This window comes from Pseudophryne corroboree, chromosome 8, assembly GCF_028390025.1.
Source record: "Pseudophryne corroboree isolate aPseCor3 chromosome 8, aPseCor3.hap2, whole genome shotgun sequence".
NCBI lineage: Eukaryota > Metazoa > Chordata > Amphibia > Anura > Myobatrachidae > Pseudophryne > Pseudophryne corroboree.
Window position 1 is genome coordinate 36,255,741 of NC_086451.1, and position 15,968 is coordinate 36,271,708.

At 46.0% G+C, this 15,968-nt stretch overlaps 1 protein-coding gene across 2 annotated transcripts in view; it reads left to right on the plus strand.

Moving 5' to 3' along the window:
- Positions 1 to 15,968, plus strand: part of LOC134948333 (degenerin unc-8-like) — a 72,361-nt gene that overhangs the window by 16,237 nt on the left and 40,156 nt on the right. Inside the window, exons 2-5 of one of the 2 annotated variants that reach the window (XM_063936256.1) lie at positions 5,578 to 5,706; positions 9,549 to 9,760; positions 12,586 to 12,716; positions 14,061 to 14,224. In XM_063936256.1, coding sequence (XP_063792326.1) covers positions 9,696 to 9,760; positions 12,586 to 12,716; positions 14,061 to 14,224 — 360 coding nt within the window. In that variant the 5' untranslated portion in view covers positions 5,578 to 5,706; positions 9,549 to 9,695. The remainder of the gene's footprint in view (positions 1 to 5,577; positions 5,707 to 9,548; positions 9,761 to 12,585; positions 12,717 to 14,060; positions 14,225 to 15,968) is intronic. The other variant, XM_063936255.1, reaches the window with a different exon arrangement.

Genomic DNA, 15,968 nt, shown 5'->3' on the forward strand with positions numbered 1-15,968 from the left:
TGGGTTCAAGAGCCAATGCCATGGCAATTTCTGCTAGGCGAGCCCTGTGGACGGGATCGGTATGAAATACCTCCAATCAAAATCCCGACATTCAAAATTCCGACACCAATTGACCGATGGTCAAAATCCCGACAAGGTCAAAATCTCGACATGGACAAAATACCGACATTTAAAATACCGACAAGGTCAAAATACTGACATGTAAAATGCTGACAGGTCAAAATACAGACATGTGTTTTTTGTTGGTTTTTTGTGTGTATGTCAACATAAGTCAACATGGACACCATATAAAGTGTACCACGTTCCCTCGCATGGCTCGCTGCGCTCGCCATGCTTCAGGCACGGTGCCTTGCTGCGCTCGGCACACTATTATATTCCCCCTCCAGGTCCACTGGGATGGTAAAGTATGAACAAGTCGGTTTCAATGAAAAAAATTATGAAAAACTCATGTCGGTATTTTGACCTGTCGGTATTTTACATGTCGGTATTTTGACCTTGTCGGTATTTTAAATGTCGGTATTTTGTCCATGTCGGGATTTTGACCTTGTCGGGATTTTGACCATCGGTCAATTGGTGTCGGGATTTTGAACGTCGGGATTTTGATTGGAGGTAAACTGACTGCATCCCCTGTGGACCCGCCAATGGACGGGTGATGCCGATTCAAAGAGACATATAGAAACTTTGCCTTACAATGGTGAGGTTTTATTTGGGGAGGGCCTCGCGGACCTGGTTTCCACAGCTACCGCGGGTAAATCTTCTTTTTTGCCTTATGTTCCCCCACAGCAAAAGAAAACACCTCAATATCAGATGCAGTCCTTTCGGTTGCATAAGTCCAGAAGAGGTCGGGGCTCATCCTTCCTCGCCAGAGGTAAGGGTAGAGGGAAAAGAATGCCTGCTACGGCTAGTTCCCAGAAACAGAAGTCCTCCCCGGCTTCTACAAAATCCACCGCATGACGCTGGGGCTCCACTGCGGGAGTCCGCGCCAATGGGGGCACGTCTTCGACTCTTCAGCCAGGTCTGAGTTCTGTCAGATGTGGATCCTTGGGCGCTAGAAATTGTATCCCAAGGCTACAAATTGGAATTCAAAGAAGTGCCTCCTCGCCGATTTTTCAAGTCGGCTTTGCCAGCTTCTCCCCCAGAGAGGGAAATAGTTTTAGCTGCAATACAAAAGCTGTGTCAACAGCAAGTGATTATCTAGGTTCCCCTAGTCCAACAGGGAAAAGGGTACTATTCAACCCTATTTGTGGTCCCGAAACCGGATGGCTCGGTCAGACCCATTCTGAATCTAAAATCCCTAAACCAGTATCTAAAGAAGTTCAAATTCAAGATGGAATCTCTCCGGGCAGTGATCTCCAGCCTGGAAGGGGGGGATTTTATGGTTTCCCTAGACATAAAGGATGCATACCTTCATGTCCCCATTTATCCTCCTCATCAGGCGTACCTGAGATTCACTGTACAGGACTGTCATTACCAGTTTCAGACGTTGCCGTTTGGGCTTTCCACAGCCCCGAGGATTTTCACCAAGGTAATGGCGGAAATGATGGTGCTCCTACGCAGGCAAGGAGTCACAATTATCCCATACTTGGACGATCTCCTGATAAAAGCGAGATCGAGAGATCAGTTGCTGAAAAGCGTGTCACTCTCCCTGAGAGTGCTGCAGCAACACGGCTGGATCCTAAATCTGCCAAAGTCGCAGTTGATTCCAACGACTCGGCTATCATTTTTAGGCATGATTCTGGACACGGAAAAGAAGAGGGTTTTTCTTCCAACGGAAAAAGCCCAGGAACTCCAGAGCATGGTCAGAGACCTGCTAAAGCCAAAAAGAGTGTCAGTTCATCAATTCACTCGAGTACTGGGAAAGATGGTGGTGGCCTACGAGGCCATCCCCTTCAGCAGGTTCCATACGAGGACTTTTCAGTGGGACCTTCTGGACAAGTGGTCGGGGTCCCATCTACAAATACATCAGAGAATAAGCCTGTCCCCCAGGGCCAGGGTGTCTCTCCTGTGGTGGCTGCAGAGTGCTCACCTTCTAGAGGGTCGCAGGTTCGGCATTCAAGACTGGGTTCTAGTAACCACGGACGCGAGCCTCCGAGGATGAGGAGCAGTCACACAAGGAAGAAATTTTCAGGGACTGTGGTCAAGCCAGGAGGCTTGTCTACACATCAACGTGCTGGAATTAAGGGCCATATACAATGGCCTACGACAAGCGGAGACTCTTCTTCGCGACCTACCTGTTCTGATTCAATCAGACAACGTCACAGCCGTGGCTCATGTAAACCGCCAAGGCGGAACAAGGAGCAGAGTGGCAATGGCGGAAGCCACCAGGATTCTTCGCTGGGCGGAAAATCACGTAAGCGCGCTGTCAGCAGTCTTCATTCCGGGAGTGGACAACTAAGAAGCAGACTTCCTCAGCAGACACGATTTCCATCCAGGAGAGTGGGGTCTTCATCAAGAAGTTTTTGCAGAGATAACAAGTCGTTGGGGGCTTCCTCAAATAGACATGATGGCGTCACGCCTCAAAAAGAAACTTCGGAGATATTGTTCCAGGTCAAGGGACCCTCAGGCTGTAGCGGTAGACGCCCTGGTGACACCATGGGTGTTTCCGTTGGTCTATGTCTTCCCTCCTCTTCCACTCATCTCAAAAATACTGATAATCATAAGACGAAAAAGAGTCCAGACAATACTCACTGTTCTGGATTGGCCTCGAAGGGCCTGGTATTCAGATGTTCAGGAAATGCTCACAGAAGATCCGTGGCCTCTTCCTCCCAGGGAGGACCTGCTGCAGCAGGGGCCCTGCGTGTTCCAAGACTTACCGCGGTTACGTTTGACGGCATGGCGGTTGAACGCCAGATCCTAGCTAGGAAAGGTATTCCGGGGGAAGTCATCCCTACTCTGATAAAAGCTAGGAAGGAGGTGACGGCGAAACATTATCACCGTATCTGGAGGAAATATGTATCTTGGTGTGAAGCCAAGAATGCTCCTACGGAAGATTTCCACCTGGGCCGTTTTCTCCACTTTCTGCAGACAGGAGTGGATATGGGCCTAAAGTTAGGCTCCATTAAGGTGCAGATTTCGGCCATGTCAATATTCTTTCAGAAGGAATTGGCTTCTCTTCCAGAAGTACAGACTTTTGTAAAGGGAGTGCTGCACATACAGCCTCCTTTTGTGCCCCCAGTGGCGCCATGGGACCTTAACGTGGTGTTACAGATCCTTAAGTCACACTGCTTTAAACCTCTTCAAACATTTGAGTTAAAATTTCTCACTTGGAAAGTGGTCATGTTATTAGCCTTGGCGTCTGCGAGGCGGGTGTCCGAATTGGCGGCTTTGTCTCACAAAAGCCCCTATCTGGTTTTCCATGTGGATCGAGCAGAGTTGAGGACTCGTCCTCAATTACTGCCTAAGGTGGTTTCATCGTTTCATATGAACCAACCTATTGTGGTGCCTGTGGCTACGGGTGACTTGGAGGATTCCAAGTCTCTTGATGTAGTCAGGGCCTTGAAAGTTTATGTAGCCAGGACGGCTCGGGTTAGGAAAACAGAGGCACTATTTGTCCTGTATGCAGCCAACAAGGTTGGCGCTCTTGCTACTAAGCAGACTATTGCTCGCTGGATCTGTAACACGATTCAGCAGGCTCATTCTACGGCTGGATTGCCGTTACCAAATTCGGTAAAGGCCCATTCCACTAGGAAGGTGGGCTCTTCTTGGGCGGCTGCCCGAGGTGTCTCAGCATTACAACTTTGCCGAGCAGCTACTTGGTCGGGTTCAAACACTTTTGCAAAATTCTACAAGTTTGATACCCTGGCTGAGGAGGACCTCATGTTTACTCAATTGGTGCTGCAGAGTCATCCGCACGCTCCCGCCCGGTCTGGAGCTTTGGTATAATCCCCACGGTCCTTACGGAGTCCCCAGCATCCTCTAGGACGTAAGAGATAATAAGATTTTAAACCTACCGGTAAATCTTTTTCTCCTAGTCCATAGAGGATGCTGGGCGCCCGTCCCAGTGCGGACTATTTCTGCAAGGCTTGTATATAGTTATTGCTTACATAAGGGTTATGTTACAGTTTTGATCAGTCTCTGGCTGATGCTGTTTTGTTTTCATACTGTTAACTGGTTCGTTTGTTCCATGTTGTACGGTGTGGATGGTGTGGGCTGGTATGTATCTTGTCCTTAGATTAACAAAAATCCTTTCCTCGTACTGTCCGTCTCCTCTGGGCACAGTTCTTTAACTGAGGTCTGGAGGAGGGGCATAGAGGGAGGAGCCAGTGCACACCCATCTAAAGTCTTTAGAGTGCCCATGTCTCCTGCGGAGCCCGTCTATACCCCATGGTCCTTACGGAGTCCCCTCCGGACTAGGAGAAAAAGATTTACCAGTAGGTTTAAAATCTTATTTTTTCAAATCCAGCCTGTAACATATCAGTTAGGAGCTGATTGGTTGGTACTTTATCTCTCTCCACCACTGGCGTATTCATAATTGGGGCAGTGGGTGCAGTGTGTGCAGTGCACATGGGCCCCCAGGGTCAAGGGGGTCCGCACCGCACACCCTGCACCTGTTTTTACAATACTTACCCCCCGGAGTCCTGTGTTTGCTGCAGCAGCACTACAGAAACCACTGGGAATATGGCGTGGTGGTCATTTCCCCGGCATTTTGCACATGTGCAGTAGAAAAATCACTGCACCATTTTCCCGGAGACCTGCACATGTGCACTAATCTCTGGGACAGCTCCAGGGTCTACTAGTGACCCTAGTGCCCAGAGTCTATTCCACTGCCAACTAGAGATGAGGAGGCTCAGGCAGAGACTGCACATGGAGCTCCTCTCTTTATGCGCCCCTGCTCTCCAATTTATTTCTCCAAGGCTTAGTACAGCTCCCCCATTGTTTGAAAAAATTACAGTTAGGAGCTGATTGTTTGGTACTTTATCTCAACAAGGTTTGATACATCTCTTCCAGTGTCAAATATGGAATGTAGCCCAGAGAGTAATGTTAATATGGTTAGAATGATCTGTGAGTTGTTGGCCATTGTATGATAAAGTCTATTTTACTTCGCTCCTCATTGGTACTTTCTCCATATTCTATGCCGAACTTTGGAGATTCGCCTTCCAGCCATTGGAAATCATATCCATCACCCTGCACCACTCTTACTTTGGTTGACATGGCGTTCTGAGTAAAGTATGATTGCCTGGTGTTCCTTGAGTAGGCGCTTTATTAGGAAGTCAACCTTGCAGTTAGCCACTCTTTCATTTGCCCTCCAAACAATGTGAAGTTCATGGGCCCAGGGCCGTCTTTTCGTATGGGCTCAATGGGCTCTTGCCCAAGGGCCCCAGGAGTATAAGGGCCCTAGGCTGATAGCTGAGGGTCCCCTCTTTCCAGGGGTACAAAATTTTTGAAAATCGGCCCTGGGGAACCGGAGATATCCGACTTCAAAGCAGTGTTCCCCATCCAAGCCCATTAATTGCTCGTCCCAGCCAGATATCTCCGGTTCTGTCTAACTTAGAGTTTGTCTGAGGGTATAATCCAAAAGCTGTGACTCTTCCCTTTCAGTATACACTGACAGATTTTCTCTACTATGCCCAAAACCAGATATATCAACCTTCAAGCAGATGGTCCCTGCTCCAGCTCCATACGGCTAGTATGCAGTTTTAGAATTTCATTGGTGAATTGCTCTGGCTCCTGAACTCTGAACCCCAATTCCCCAGAACTATCTGAAAGGTGAGACTCTTGTTTTGTATCCCATTTAAAGCTAAGAAATATATTTTCAGGAACTTGAGATATCTGCAGTCAAGCAAGCTGCCCTCCCACCAAAAAATTATAAATATTAAGCCCACTCCACTATCCACCCCTTCCCTACGTTTTAAACACCCCATACCAGCCTGGAAGTCATGCACCAGGGCCCCTTCATTCAGCCCAATGCCCCCTTCTATAGTTTAGCCCCATCTGTGCAGTAAAGGCAAAATTAGCAGAAATTATTGCTCCAGGTCCTACATGCTGAGCAGAAGATAGAGCACCTCCTAACTCCCGCGGTACATCAAAGCTGCCGCTGATAGCATCCACACGCCTACCTCTGAAGGATGGGTAGGGGGCCCAGCGCATTGCTGTGCCCAGGGGCCTACACTACTGTTAAGATGGCCCTGCATGGGCCAAGGTGTTGAGGTGAGCAGTGCAGGAAAACTAACTCCTGCATAGTTGTTGCAGGTGGTAGACTACACACACCATACCACAAATGTTCTTACGGATCAATATTACATGACTGGTAAAGGAACTTCATTAAACTGAAACTTTTGGACCCATTCCAGAGCATTCCTAGCCTTATGGAATGGAGCATGATCTTGCAGAACAATATCCTGTCTAGTGTTTTCATGCTAGGGTTAGGGCAGGCACCACTACAAAAACTCAAGAGGTCAAGGCTTAGCAAAGGTCAGGGCAGGCAGCAAAACGACAGTGATAAATCCTAGTAAAAATGATGATGGGGAGAAAAATGTAAATGGCCAATCCAGGCGGGTTGAGGACAAGCAGCGATCATAACAGGACAATGGCGGATGTTTGTTGTTTGTGTGGAAATGGCGGATATGTGTTGTTTGTGTGACAATGGCGGATGTGTGTTGTTTTTGTGACAATGGCGGATGTTTGTTGTTTGTGTGACAGTGGCCGATGTTTATGTGGCAGTAGCAGATGTATATTGTTTTATGACAATGGTGTTTGTATGACAATGGCGGATGTATGTTGTTTGCGATTAATGGAGCATGTACCACGGTACATAGTACATCATAGTACATGTATGTATATAGCGGTATTCCTATATAATATGTGTAAGGTGTAATGTGCACAGTTAAAATTAGAAATGTATATTCCATCAATACTTTAACCAATAGAATTAAAATGATCAGTATTAAAGTTATTTGGGAAAATTCAGTCTTCATTTAATTGGTTACCAGAGGCAGCATCTTAGATGCTGTCTGCGACTTGGAAGTATAATTAGATCATTATTGTAGTTGTCGCTAAGGTAACAGGTCATCACAACAAATGAAAAACTGGATTAGAGGTCGTTATACCTTTGGGTCTTAAAACGCCTTACTTTTTAAGAGCCCCTAAGGAGGGTGATGGAAGGTATAAAAGCCTTGCTTCCCCTGCTCTCTGGTTCTTCTCTCTGAGCTCTAAGCTGAGAATGAGCTATCCAGACATGAAAGCTCTGGCCTCCAGATCCTCTGTTACCACCACGCTGAGGAACCTGGGCCAGACCATCTTAGAGAACACCTCGGCCCACGGCATCCCCAACATCTTCCGCTCCCGCCACTGGTTCCGCCGCCTGGTATGGCTGTCCTTTGTGAGCTTTGCCCTGTGCTGTGCTCTCTGGCAGTGCACGCAGATGGTCATGACTTACTACAGTTACCCGTCACATGAGAAGATCATGCTCATCTCCAGCGCCAAGCTCAAGTTCCCAGCGGTCACCATCTGCAACCTGAACAGCGTCAAACTGTCATCCATAAAGAACAGCTTTGCTATGGTTGCCTCACTGCAGGTGTGAACCCCTGGAATATCTACTCCCCGTGTCCTCGGCCTTATGTAAGAGTATCTGTGTGCCTGTGTGATGTGTGAATGATCTTGGCCTTGTTGTCCTCTTGAGAAAATGCATGTGTTGCCACCATCAAGATTGTTTCTTGCCAATGGTTGTTACTGATGGTCTTTCTTTACCATCGGTTCTGGTTAAAATATTTATATGGCTCTTGGTAGTTGGGAAAAATTGGGGTTTTGTAGGATTGCTTTACCTAAGAAGGCTGTTTCCAGAAGACTTCTAAAAGATTCTCTTATTGCAAAAAGTCTAATAAGACTCCAGTCGCACTTAGTTCTTACAGTATTCTAGGCATGGGCGTAGAAGGGGCGCCATTTTGGTCTTAACGTTGTCTTCCAAGTTCCCGTAATTACCTGTGAAGCACTAGGGTCTAAACCATGGTTCGTCTTGAAGACGGGGCCTCACCTGTGCTTATAAAGTTGAGTGTCTCTGTCTCTCTAACTCAGTAAAGCTCCATACTAATATGATCCATCTCCCGCAATCCTGTTTACCCACACAGGCACGGCAGAGCTAATCGGTAAGCTCGGAACTGTCAGAGAGTAGGCTTCACCTTCATTGCAACCTTCATGTAGTGTGCAGGGGGTGGGAATCGAGCACCGAGATTAGTACTTTCCCAGTAAGGGGTAGTATGCTGAAATTAAGATCTCCACTCTAAGTTTGAATCTCCTGCATTAGGAAGTGTCCACTTATGGTTGGAGCTGGTTGGTCTCTGCCCCCTCCTCCACTATCTTTGCACTCATTGTAAACTGTGATATTCTCAGCCCTGAAGGACCTGCAGTCGTGGGGCTGACATTTATGATTGAAAAACTGCCACTAGGGATGAAGCATTTGAAGTATCAGCAAATAGAAAAGTGGAGAGAGATAAAGTACCCTTCAGCCAGCTTTTAACTTTCATGTTTCAAACACAGCCTGTAACATTGCAGTTGGGCCCTGAAGTTGGGCCCTGAATGGCTGGTACTTTATCTCTCTCCACTTCATTTCTCTCCAAGGCTTAGTACATAGACCCCATGGTCTCTTACCAGACTTCTATGTATGATAAGGCTGCATAACTGGGTGACATCCCATTTTTAGGGAGTTGTAATGGTAATGGAGGTGTGTGTAGTAGATGTTCTACTGGTGAGTACGCTACATGGGACATACAATGAACTAGGGCACTACCATGGGCCATAAAATGAGCATCTGCTGTGGAGAGAGATGTCTCTCTAGAAGCATTGGGGCGAGGGCCCTTTCAAAGTGTTGCTATGGGGCACACTGAATTCTGGTTACACCCCTGGTTCTAGGTATGGTTTTTTCCCCCCTGAATAAGATCCTATTAAAATATTTTTGTGGCCTAATCTAATTATCTATAGTTACAGCTGTGAACACGCCTCTTCCTAGACACAGTACCTCCTCTTCCAGGTGGTGTTGACCATCCTTTGTTACATTTTTAAGAAGATTTACCAAATCTTGGAGAGTGATAAAGTGTAGATAGATAAAGTACCAACCAAGTAGCTCCTAACTGTTATTTTAAAGACTGTGCTAGATAAATGACAGTCTTGAGCTGATTGGTTACTATGAACAATTTATCAACTTTATCTCTCTCCAAGATTGGACAAATCTCCCCTTAAATGTGACACGTCTCCTGTTACCTCAGTTATGTGGTCTTTCTTTTGGCACACCTTGGGGGAAATGTATCAGGCCTTCTAAAGAGTGGAGAAGTTGCCCATAGTAAACCAATTAGCTTCTAGCTAGCAATTATCAAGTACATTCTATAAAATGATAGGTAAGAAGCTGGTTGCTATGGGAAACTTCTCTGCATGTCCACTTCTCCAGTCTTCAGAAGACTTGATACATATTACCCTTGTCACGGAATGATTCTCTTGTTACCTCTTTCAGGTTGGAGCTGCAGCTACCGAATGATTGGACACAAATACAACCTTTGTTAATAAGATTATTATATACAAGTTACCTGTAGTTTATTAATTTTTTTTTGCTGATTCTGCAGGACTCCGGTCTAGAACTGATCCACCGTAGAAATCGCTCCCATACTAATGTATCGTCTGAGTACCCAGATGAGAGTGTGCAGTATGCCAGCGCTTTCAACAAATTTGCCTCTGAGTTTAACCAGCTGCCGGACGAGCAGAAAATCGATATGGGCCACCAGCTGGAAGACATGCTGATCTTTTGTAACTTCCATGGACAGGAATGTAACTCGAGGTAGATAAAGGTGGCCACCAAAGTAATCTCTCCGATCATCTCTTTCGCTGCAACTCTGGAATCAGGGACATATCTGTAATGGGTGCAGAGTCATAGCCAGATCAAGGGGGAGTGCAGGGGATACTGTACCCTGGGCCCCCCCTCTGTCAGGGACCCCTGGCCAGAGCACACTGACATCACTAGCTCTCCTTCTTGTGCAGCAGCAAAACCAGGCAGCCAGAATGAGAGCAATGCAGGCAGAGACACAGGAGTATCAGGTTTCATGACCTTCCCGACCAGAGGAGAGATTGGAGGGGGGACAGAGCTGTAAATGACCCAGAGATCCCAGCTTCTCCTCCTCTTCTGTATTGAAATACCTCTCTTATTAATTAAATAGTTTAGCACAGGTGACGCCAATCATATATTAAGAGGGAAGTCCATGAGCAGAGCTATTTGTCCCCCCTGTAATGGGTCATGTTGGTAGGTATACACAATCTAATACACACCTTCCCCCCTCCTTCCCTGGGCCCCCCTTGTCTTAAGTGCCCCCAGCCAGCAGCACAGCCAATGTATATTGCCCTTGTATGGCTTTTTAATGTATCTTATCGGCCAATAAGGCTTCAGAAAAGGAAGCATGGACCACAATGGTCTTCCTATGGGTGGATACGCCTGGAGAACTGTTTACAATACATATATTCCAATAAAACCCTTTCATTTTAAAAGTGAGCGGCTTTACGTTTGTATCTGCCTCTGGCATTCTTCTCAGTGTACGAGTGTGGGTCAATAAGTGAGGTAACATGGTCTCTCACGTGTGTCATGTTCTCAGTGGTGCAAGTAGAAATATTTTCTTATGGGTACTGAGTGACGAAAAATGAGCATGGTCATGTGTTGTGGCCACATGCTGCTAGTGGGAGTGGCTACATGACACTAGCGGCGTGGCCACATGACACAGACCCTTTTTTGGGGGATTCTGGAGCCAAGGCTAAAAATATATAGTAATGCCTCCACTATAATAGAATTATATAGTGATACCTCCAGAATAATAGAATTATATTGTCCACAATTTAATAACAATATATAGTAATGCCTCCATTATAATAGGAAAATACAGCCACTGTCGCACTCCCAGTAACCCTGACAAAGTGGGAGGAGCCGTCATGCTGCCAAGCATCATGGTCTTGTTGCTTTGTGGTACTTATAATTGTGGCAATGGCAAAGTGTGTGGCAGGTGGTACTGCGTACCCGCTGCCAAATTCTTAAGGGTACTCCGTACCCGAGCGTACCCGCATACTTGCACCATTGAATGTTCTGTATTTCATTCTTACTTCCTGTCAGGCCAGAGCAGGTAGACCGCTGCTTCCCCTCACGGCTATTAGACTGTGCTTTATATCAGTCATACTGTCCCAGCATCTGGTGTAAGATGGCGGGGCTGGCGAAAACACGGTCACACATGGAGGTGCGCAGTGTGATCAGATTTCTGCATCTGAAGAGCACACCAGCAGCTGACATTCATCGCCAACTTGTTGAGGTGTATGCCGGTGATAGCATCATATCACGGGAACAGGTTTTGGTTTGGTGCACTGCCTGTGGTGGGTCGAGCTTGGCCGGCCGGATTGCAGCTCATATTGAACGTCTGTCCTGCCATTTTCAAAGGCAGTGCACCAAATCTGTTTCCATGACATGACGTTATCACTGTACAAGCTGGCAATGAATCTCAGCTGCTGATGCGCCCTTCAGACCCAGAAATCTGATCACACTACGCACCTCAATGTGTGACCATGTTTCCGCCAGCCCCGCCATCTTACACCTGATGCTGGGACAGTATGACTGATATGAAGCGCAGTCTAATGGCCGTGAGGGGAGGCAGCGGTCTACCTGCTCTGGCCTGTCGGGAAATTACACACAGGAGAGGTACTTATTGAACCACCCTCATTGGACGGGGAACCATATACTGTATAGCAAGATGCAATGCCTTCTGTGCTACTGTAACTTAACTTACAAGAAGAGGGGCTTCTCCTCTGCTCCACCTTGCAAGCCCCAACCTATTAAAAGTTATTAGCGCTACTTGTCCGGCTTCTCTCAGATGTTTTATGATGCTGCTCTAATAACGGGAACATTCCAGGCTGTGTATCTACTTGTAGTCTCAGAAGCTAGCTGTGCACACCCCAGTAACAGCATCAATAAAGGGATTAAGCAAAAATGACTGAAACTAGCTTCTCCCAGCACGTTCCTTTCTCATATACATCATACAACCTGAGACGATAAGGGGGAGAGTCACCAAACCTTCTAAAGAGGACAGGTGGAGATGTATCTAGTACAGCCGATTAAATGACTGATGGTTGCTATGGGCAACGTCTCCATTTTATCTCTCTCAGGGGGAGATGTACTAAGCTTTGCAGAGTGATAAAGCAGACAAAGATAAAGTAGCAGCTAATCAGCTCCCAACTGTCATGTTACAGGCTGTATTTAAAAAATGACAGTTAGTAGGTGATTGGTTGGTACTTTAAAGGGATCTATTCATGAAGCAGTGGAAAGAGTGGAGAAGTGAGCTTGTGAAGTTGCCCATGGCAACCAATCAGCTGCTCCGTACAAGTGTATAGTATGCAAATTATAAATGTTACATCAATGCTGATTGGTTGCCATGGGCAACTTCTCCACTCTTTTCACTGCTTCATGAATAGACCCCTTTATCTCTCTCCATTTTATAACGCTTCAAGGATTAGAACATGTGCCTCTCAAAGATTTGATACATCTCCCCATATTTCACTCCTTGGATAATTGCTCTGCAGATATTTCTTCTTCGTTCATTCCGGTTCTTCAGTCTCTCTCTCTCTCTCTGTTCTCAGTTTCTTCTACGGTTTCATTAACTATAAGTTCGGCAACTGTTACACCTTCAACTCCCAGAAGCCCACTGACATCCGAGGGAATCCTATTCCCACGCAGCTGCTCAACATAACCAAAGCGGGATTCATGTATGGTGAGTAAGGAGCGGGTCACCTCTGTCATGTTTTGTTATGTTGGGATAATATGCTCGAAGGGGGCGGTTAAATGTTCTAATTGTAAAATCGATGTGAATGAGTACATAATTAAAAAGTGCTGAGGTCATCGTCATCATCATCATCATCATCATCATCGTCATCATCCGCTTCTTCCCTTGCGCTAAAATAAAAAGTTACATTCAGCAAGGTAGATGCTCATTTTGCCAATTTGAACCTACACTAAGGGATCTATGTACTAAGCCTTGGAGAGAGATAAAGTGGACGGAGATAAAGTACCAGCCATCCAGCTGCAAACTGTCATTTTTCAAACACAGCCTGTAACATGGCAGTTAGGAGCTGATTGATTGGTACTTTATCTCCATCCACCTTATCTCTCTACAAGGCTTAGTACATAGACCCATAAATCAAATATACAAACAAACAAACAAACAAACAAACAAACAAACACCAAGAGGGCACTTAGTAACTTAAATAAACCATTATTGATGTCTCATTAAGCATTATGTGCACATTTAAATGATTTCTTATCGGAATACCTTTTCCACTGTTGATTGTGTCTATTTTTTAAATTTTATTTTTTGGGGGGGTTGTCAGACACCCCCTTGCACACCCTGTTCCGACACCTATGCTTCCACCGAATGCACCTAAAAAACACGGCCCACAGCCAATCACTGACTAATATACCAATTCACTTAAAATAATCTTGAATGCTCTTGCTGTACTTACAATACTTTAGCACAATACTGACTCGTGCAATAGCCTGACATGTTATAATTCAGCAATGGCGGAATGCTTCCCTAATCACAGCGTTCCAGGCTGATCCCGAAAACAGGTAACGAAGCAACAGCATAACGGAATCTCCCTCATCTTACCCTTGATTATTCACATTTGCGGGTCATTTGTCGTGACTAGCGTGGCCACGAACATGCGTGTGCACTGCATACGCAGCCGTGACCCATAAAATTGCATGGTGCGTACACCCGCAAACGAGCCGCACCAGGGCACTGCTAGATGCAATCCGTCTCCTGCTCCGCCCTGCCCAGGCTCTGCCTACTGCTCCGCCCCCACTCTGCCCTGACCCCCTCCTATGTATCCCTTCTGAGCTGAAAGTGCTCCTCTGGCTAAGGTCTGCCCCATCGCTCAATTGCAGCGGGAACCATTGGAGGGTTGGCGCAAGTCCCGCCTCCCACTGCGCATGCATGTTGGAGGCAGGTCATAATTTAGCAGATGAGCGTGCCCCAGTCCCCTCTCTGCCACGTACAGCACAGCTGTGATGTTTTGTATACTGGAATCTTGTGCTAATCAGTCTGTGTGTCTGGCAGGTCTGCACCTCGAGCTGTTCATACAGCAGATTGAGTATGTACGAGACATGTCCCACGCCGCTGGAATACGCCTGCTCATCCATGAACAGTCACAAATGCCGTTCCCGGAGGACGAGGGTGTGAATGTCCCACCAGGAGCAGAAACCGATATCGGCATGATGAAGGTAACAGTAGTGATTAGGTAACTGTTCCATCTGCAGTGCCTCCAGGACTCCACCCACCTGTTTATGGGGCATCAGAGAAATTAGTCTTTTGGGGGTATTCAATTCTTGGGCAATTTCGAAAGGTTTTGCCTGTTTTCCGACAATGCTGATCCGACTTTTTTTGAAGTCGGATCAGCATTGTCGAAAACGGGCCAAAATCCTGTCGGAATTGGCTGCGAATTCGACAGAACCCGAGGATCAGCGGCTAATCTGCCGATCCACGTGGTTTTCAACAAGTGCCAGTTTTCCCGACAGTCGGAAAAACGGCACTTGCATTGAATAGGTCCAATGCAAATTCAACCTATTCCTGTAGGAAAGTGACGGTATTTCCGACTGTCGGAATTACTGGTACTAATTGAATAGACCCATTTATAGGTTTTATGGGGGAGTGAAGAGCAGTGAAAAGAGTGGAGAAGTGAGCCAGTGTAGAAGTTGCCCATGGCAACCAATTAGCATTGAAGTAACATTTAGAATTTGCATACTATAAAATTATACAGAGCAGCTGATTGGTTGCCATGGCGGGCAACTTCTCAACTGGTACATGCTGCTGTAACTCTTATGACATGCGTCCTAGTGAGGTGCCTCTCCAGAAGGCTGCAGGATTGCTGTAGCAGAATGCTTACCGGTGGGCAGGGCGGTTTAAGCCTTTGGGGTGCCCGGGGCACTTTAGACAGGGGGGCCCCGGTGGAAGGGGGGGCTGTATATAAAGGTGCCCAAACACTGAGCTATTTTACTGCCAATTTGGATGAAAACGATAAATTGTAACGATTTATCGTTCACAAAAGTGCAAATCATATGTTATCTTCTAACGATAACGATCCGATGCGCGTCCCCGCAGCTTGTATGATGTATTCTCTGATCTTACTGGCTGCAGTTAAGATCTGCCAATGTCTGTCAATGTTTTTAGAGATCGTACAATAAATTGTTAGTTAAAAAACACTATTTTCCAAAATCGTGAGTCGAGGGCTGCAAGGGAGCTCCCGAGGGGAGTTCAAGGGAAATCGCAAATGATATTGCATCGTTTGTGAATCGTTCAGTGTGTGGGCATCATAAGATTGTGCTTACTTCCCAACATAACCCATTCCAGGAGGGACAAAATGCTCTTTACCTGGACTTCCCTCTTAATATATGATTGTAGTCACCTGTGTTGAACTATTTAATTGATAAGAAAGGTGTTTCAACACAGGTCATTGCAATCATAACATAAGAGGAAGTCCAGGTAGAGAGCATTTTGTCCCTCCTGGAATGGGTCATGTTGGGATGTATGGATTGTGTTTATAAAATTTAGCACAATGGTGTATATTGGATTTAAACTAAACACCTAATTGAAAGACAACTATTTTATAAAAATGTCCTTGCAGTGGAACAAAGACAACTTAAACAACCTTAAAATACACATACAAAAATAACATTTATAATTTATCTTGTCACATGCAAAGATAGCAGCAGCCTCTGTATTACTTACACACTGGGACACGACTCAGGAGAACTTTGTGTAAGTGGGTGTGTCTCTAGACCCTCATTAGATAATAAATTACACAGGATTAAGACACCAGGGCCAATATTTACTAAAAATCAGAGTTTGTCCGATTTGTGTTTTTTTTTCTAAGTCCCAACACGGGAATTCACTAAGCACAAATCTCGGCAGTGTTTGGGCTATTTGTAATGGTTTGATTGGCAAAGTTCAGAAATACGAATGAAAAGA